General features: G+C 38.9%; 1 protein-coding gene across 1 annotated transcript in view; it reads left to right on the forward strand.

The window, feature by feature from the left end:
• Positions 1 to 6,818, forward strand: part of LOC138354471 (protein slit-like) — a 71,605-nt gene extending 64,787 nt beyond the window's left edge. Inside the window, exon 23 of the mRNA XM_069308675.1 lies at positions 3,541 to 6,818. Coding sequence (XP_069164776.1) covers positions 3,541 to 3,767 — 227 coding nt within the window. The 3' untranslated portion in view covers positions 3,768 to 6,818. The remainder of the gene's footprint in view (positions 1 to 3,540) is intronic.

Here is a 6,818-nt window from a genome sequence, read left to right on the forward strand (position 1 = left end):
TGCCTCCTGGTCTCATGTGATGTTATTTCTGTGTGCAGGTTTGGGACCAGCCTCTCTACTATTTTCCATGTGTAAATTATTATGTATCTCTTCCACCTGGTCTCAAGAGAATACAGATTTAGGCTCTTTAGTCGGTCCCAATAGTTTAGATGTTTTACTGAGTGGATTCTAGCAGTAAAGGATCTCTGCACGCTCTCCAGGTAAGCAATTTCTCCAGCTTTGAAAGGGGCTGTCATTGTGCAGCAGTATTCCACTCTAAAGAGCACTAGCGTCTTGAAAAGTATCATCATCAGTATAGCATCCTCTAGTGTGAAAGGTTCTTGTTATCTAACCTGTCATTTTTCTTGCAGTTGGAACGGCAACTTTATTGTGTTCTTTAAATGAAAGGTCTTCCGACATCAGTACACCCAAATCCTTTACACTTCCTTTCCGTTCTATGATATGATTTGACTGCGGTTTGTACGTGGTTTTCGTTTTTATATTTTCATTTTTTCCGTAGCGCATGAGCTGAAACTTATCTTCGTTAAACACCATATTATTTTCTGTAGCCCATAGAAAGACCTGATTTACATCTGATTGGAGGTTTACCGTGTCCTCTGTTGTCTACTCTCATAAAAATTCTAGCGTTATCTGCAAAGGATGATACCGTACTTGTACTTGAGACATCTTGACACATCTATGACACAGCTATTGATATACAAGTACAGTATCTGCATGCTTTGTTCACCATAACTGTACAACTAAGCTGGTATGTGTCCAAACAGCATAGTGGCCACCCTACACACAGCATGACAAGTCATATAGACGACGCCACCTCCCTCACCAAAATGGCTCCTCCCAACATACTCCTTTTGCTGTTAATTACAATAATACACATGTTATATATAAGTATTTACATTTGTGTTCACCATAGCAAACCACTAAGCTGGTATGGTGAGTGCAGACAATAACAGGTGGCCACACAGTCAGCAGATGCTACCTCCCTCAGCATTACTCCTCCCACCATACTACACAGCACTAATTATCACAACAATCCTGCTATTATCAGAATCCTGGTCATTTCTATCAGTCAGGGGTCTTTAGTAATACTAACATCACTATGTAATACTTGTTACATATATATTTTGACATTTTTAGGCAATGCTGTGGTCACAAGCTGAACAGCAGTGCTGCTAACTCATGCAGTGTGTGCCAGCCTTGGTTGCTCACTCAGTAATGAGGCTCTCACACCCAGGAATGTTGCCCACAATTTTTTTTTAAATGGTGTCTGTTTACAAGAGCCCTCAGGAAGCTAATGTGAACCCCGTTTAGCCGCGGGACCTTTAAATCTTACGGGGTACTCCAACATATCAATAGCTGTGGTGTGCAATTCCGCGACAGTTACTCACCACAGCTATTGATGTGTAGGGCAGTTTAAGGGTTAAAGAAAACAATAAAGTAGCCGTCACAACAGCAAGAAAAATGACAGGTTGGATAACAAGAACCTTTCAAACCAGAGATGCCATACCAATGATGATACTTTTCAAGATGCTAGAGCTCTCTAGAGTGGAATAATCTTGCACAATGACTTTCCATCTCAAAGCTGGAGAAATGGCTAAGCTGAAGAGCATGCAAAGATCCTTTACTGCTAGAATCCACTCAGTAAAACATCTAAACTATTAGGACCGACTAAAATGCCTAAATCTGTCTTCTCTAGAGCGCAGGCGGGAGAGACACATAATAATTTACACTTGGAAAATATTAGAGGGGCTGGTCCAAAGCCTGCAACAGAAATAACACCACATGAGACCAGAAGGCATGGCAGACTGTGCAGAATACCCCTGTTGAAAAGCAAAGGTGCAATAAGTACTCAGAAAGAGAACTCTATCAGCATCAGAGGCCTGAGACTGTTCAACACACTTCCACTACACATAAGGGGCAAAACTGGCTGATCCTCACAGCGTTCAAGAGAGAACTCGATAAACACCTTCAAAGGATACCTGATCAACCAGGCTGTGATTCATATGTCAGGCTGCACACACACATGTCCAACAGCCTGGTTGATCAGACCAATAACCAGGAGGCCTGGTTGGGAATCAGGCTGCTGGGAAGTTGAACCCCAAAATCATTGCAAGGTAACAGCAAGGTAAGGTCGGCACTAACCTTCCCCTTCCCCCAACACACACATACACACACGCTCACACCTATCAAGCTTCCCTGCCACACACGCTCACACCCATCAAGCCCCTACTGTAAATCCATTCACCCAGAAGTGATTGGGTTGGTAAATGATTGGCAGGTCGTGTTCCAGGGGAAACTAGTTGGTAAGGCTTACCATGAGCTATGGGGTGGGAAAGCTCTCAGCCTGCTAACAGAAGTCAGTAGTCATCTGTTCCTGTACCCACCTGTGTAAGAAAAAAATGGTTAGTCACTTGTGGCTGTGAATCGTTTTAAGCTCTTTAGAAACAGGATGGGAGTCAAGGTATTTTTCCTGTAGATCATTGTGTCAAGGCGGTGGAACATCACATTCACGGTCTTGGATCTCTAGCAATATTGATCAGCTTGGAACCCTATTCTTTGAGAAAACTAGATGCTCTTGTCCCAAATGCCAAGGGGCTGTAACCCCTATTGGTCTGGTTTCCTATACAGTACTTGCTGAACTTGTCTGTTCCCTCTTGTTGGCAATGCCACCTAATTAACTAACACTGCCATCTGTCCTCACGGTTGTCACCACATTTATAAAGCTATCAACTACAGCACTGAGGTAGGGGGGCCCCTAGAAAGAGGGCTTCATAACATTCAATGCTAGATTTTTTCTTTCACAATTCAGTTGATCTTCTGTCATCAGACGACAAAGTTGATTTTTCAAAACTCTGCCGGACACACTGACATGATGACACATGGTTGTTCTAAATTAAAAAAAATTCTTGTTATTGTTAAATTACTGACATTATAAAAGTTTGACAAAATTTATTCACTTGTCAAATTTTTCACTATTTAATTTACATAAAATTTTTCACTGTCTTCTGTTTTTCTGGAGTTGTAGTTTTTACTGAAGCTGTGAACTACAGTCCTGTTTCATCTTACATGATATGTTCCTACCTACCTTGAGGCTACCTTGAGGTGCTTCTGGGGCTCAGTGTCCCCGCGGCCCAGTCGTCGACCAGGCCTCCTGGTTGCTGGACTGATCAACCAGGCTGTTAGACGCGGCTGCTCGCAGCCTGACGTATGAGTCACGGTGTTAGTGTTAGATTAAGGATCTTCCCGAAACGTTATGCATGTTAGTGGCTTTGCATGAATGTACAAATTCTAATCTTATGTAATCTCACCAACCCACTGTACCTTCTTGTGAATAATTATTATTATTATTATTATTATTATTATTATTATTATTATTTTTATTAAATAGATTTTCTGCATTCCATATGTTATGAGTGAGTAATGATTGAATGGTTGGTTGGGACTCAAATATCCAGTTGGAAATCAATAAGAATTTATTTTTGTTTATCATGAACATTTTATATTAAACTCAATATTGCGTTCTCTATTTTTGTTTTCCAGCTCCAACATGCCGTAAGGAACAATTCACCGAGTACTATGTAGAGAATGGATGCCGTTCAAGGAAGCCCATAAAAAATGCCATCTGCAGTGGCACATGTGGCACGCACTGCTGTAAGCCACGCAGGACAAAGCAGCGCCAGGTTCGGCTTATTTGTAATGATGGAACGTCTTACAAAAAAGAGATTGAAATCATCAGGAAATGTCGCTGTCGTAGACGATGTTACTGAAGCAAAAAGTTATAAAATCAATCGAAGATTGATGGAATGCTAGTATAGTATACTGGTAAGAAAATCAAGCATCTATTATTGAAGAAAGCCTGTGTTATATCAGTAGAGAGAGAGAGAACATTGTGAACATAAACATGTGTGTAGTGAGAGAATACTACTTAAGCTATAAAAGTGACAAACAGTAGATTGACCAAGTTCTTCAGAAGATAAGCATGGTATCCAGGGAAGCATAACTATATATAAGGTTCAACCTGAGGCACTGAAAAGGATGGTAGTGTTATTATAATATTATAAATGTAGCAAATCATGATTAACCTCCTACATATCTCCGTGTCCGTGAACCAAACCAGTAAATGTACATTTCTTTTGATCGTAATGTTTGATTATGTAACATAGAAACAGGCTGATTCAGATAATGGTATCTGCAAGGAGAAGTGACCTCATTGAATAGTAAGGTCGTTGCTGTTATAAACACTCCTAGAGGAGACCTAACCCTTGCTATATAAACATTCATGATCAAAAGTGTGCAACTTTGCATATTTGGTTAGAGCCAGTGATGTCACAATAGTCTGAATCTATGTGCAACTGTATTTTATAACTAAACTTGGGAAAAGTTGAAAATCTACTTGTATATGTGGTCAAGCAACTGTTAATCAGTGGTGGAATTCAGCTTTTCTGTAGTTGCTGTAACAGTTTGTATTGACATTTGGTTGATGGTTCTTTGAGCAGAATCTTGGCATCGTTGTTTCTGCATTAGGAGATGGATTCAGCGGTGTAATGCATGTGTAGCTATCTACAGTTTTGAGATCAGCATAGTAGATATACACCTCTCGCCCCCCCAACTACTTACCTCATAAGCCGTTGTGTTAATTATCCGTTGCAGCATGCAATGTGTGTCATATATCAAAATATGTGTAATGTTTACATAGCTAATGTAAGTCATATGGAATTTACCGGGAATTTCATTTGAAACTTCACGGAGACTAAACTCTTAGCATTGAAACAGATTCATAAACTATTACTATTAAGTTTCAGGATGTACATAGTGATAAATTGTAATTTAGTTCAGATAAATAATTTTATGAACTGTATGATAATTTTATGAAAGGCTTTATTGTAAAGTATGACTGCACTTTTGTTGCATGTAAATTATCATGTCAAAGTCCCTCTCTTGTTTCTGTGTGCTATTAAATTATTTCATATAAAGTATCTCATAATTCATAAGAATCTCAAGGTAAATTTTCTAACCTATTATAAACTTATAATCATTTATATTTTGTACAGAAGATATGACGTATCATAGTGCTGACGTAGTTCAGAGCGTTCCCATATGTAGGCTAGTAAAGTAAATATCTAACCAGGGTAGACAAGCAGGAGATACTTATTAATGGCATAGAGCTTTATCAAATACTAAGCAATATATAAGGTTGACCTTGTTGCGCGGTGTGAACATTTCATTATATAAATATGTTATATGACATTTCAGAATTGATGTAAATTAACTTGTTGTAATGAACTCTGTATGTATTTCATTTAATAATTTTGTCAAGAAACTACATACAGTAATTAATTTAACATGTGAACCGAATGTCAGACATTGTTTTCACAATTGAAAGATAAATGACTAATATCCATAATATTTAGAGGACTATACATACTGTAAGTCTCCTCAATCTCTCATCCATTGGTAGGATAGATACAATTGCTTCAGCAACCTTTGTGCCATATCCTCTGTGGGGCAGCTAAGGTCAAGCTGGGTCATAAAGTGAGGTAAGCTTTACTACAAGTTCCTACTAGAAATCATGTCCTATTATTTTTCTGAATATAAATTGCTTTAATAGCAAAGATACTTTGATAGCCTGCATCATCTGAGTACTGTATTGCATAATGTTTACAGGAAGCTTACCTCAGCCAGCGTTGAACAAATTACGGAACGTAAGTATTATGATCTCGCCAGCTACGATGCCCTATTGCTTCCCATTTGTATAAAATGTCTCCTTAAGTGTTGCTTAGTTTAAAGAAAGGCCAAATATATAGGCAAGTGACACAGTGGTACCATTTCCTTCATTTTAAACTTGAAGGTAAATTATTTTAAAAATTACTAAAAGTTAATGGTGTGTGTGTACATAGAATGTCCTCCAATCCTCTCCTTTCACTTCTCTCCACTCACTCCCCTCTTCTCACTTCACTTGTCTGCTCCCTGATCTCCCCTTATTTCCCTTTGTTCCCTCCCTTATCTCCCTCTGTCCCCTCCCTTATCTCTCTGTCCCCTCCCTTATCTCCCTTTCTCCCTCCCCTGATCCCATCCCATCTGAGTCCACTCTCTCCTACATTCCTTTTAATTTCTCCTTTCACTCTCCTTCTCTCTCTCCCAATGACAACATATGGAGCTGGGGATGTGTATCACACTGGACTGTTAATAGTTAAGAGGAAGGACCCAGGAGCTGAAGCTCAACCCTTGTAAACACAGCTAAGCGAGTACACATACACACACCACAGCATACTAACTCTTACACGTATTTATTTGCATGTGTATGCACCAGTACACATGTACACCCCTAACACACACACACACATAAATGAATACATATACTGTGTACAGTACTGTATATTAAAAAAATAATTGCTGGAGATATGTTACTGAACAGGAGTTATTTTTGTTATTTTTGAAGGAAGTGGATCCGAAGCAGACTCATTCTTACTTTTGTATATATTAAAGTTGTCCCAATGAAGACAGATATATAACCTGATCAAGACAGGTAAACATTGGACACACCCACAGTAAGAACAGACGGCGCAGGTACCACTGTGGTGCCTAACTGGCTCACTCATTCACATGACACTTATATTTCAGCTACAATACTGTACCTATCTGTGCAACCATTTGAGAAAAATTTGTATAGATTTTTCCTTGCAGCTTCATTATGTGAAAGGTTGCATAATAATGATCATGGAATTAGTGATCTGACTCACTAGTTAAAACAATTATCTAATACCACTCTCTGAGATGTACAAAACTCCAGTCTTAATACTATAAACATTATTGTGTCT

The sequence above is a fragment of the Procambarus clarkii genome, chromosome 63, assembly GCF_040958095.1.
Source record: "Procambarus clarkii isolate CNS0578487 chromosome 63, FALCON_Pclarkii_2.0, whole genome shotgun sequence".
Taxonomy (NCBI): domain Eukaryota; kingdom Metazoa; phylum Arthropoda; class Malacostraca; order Decapoda; family Cambaridae; genus Procambarus; species Procambarus clarkii.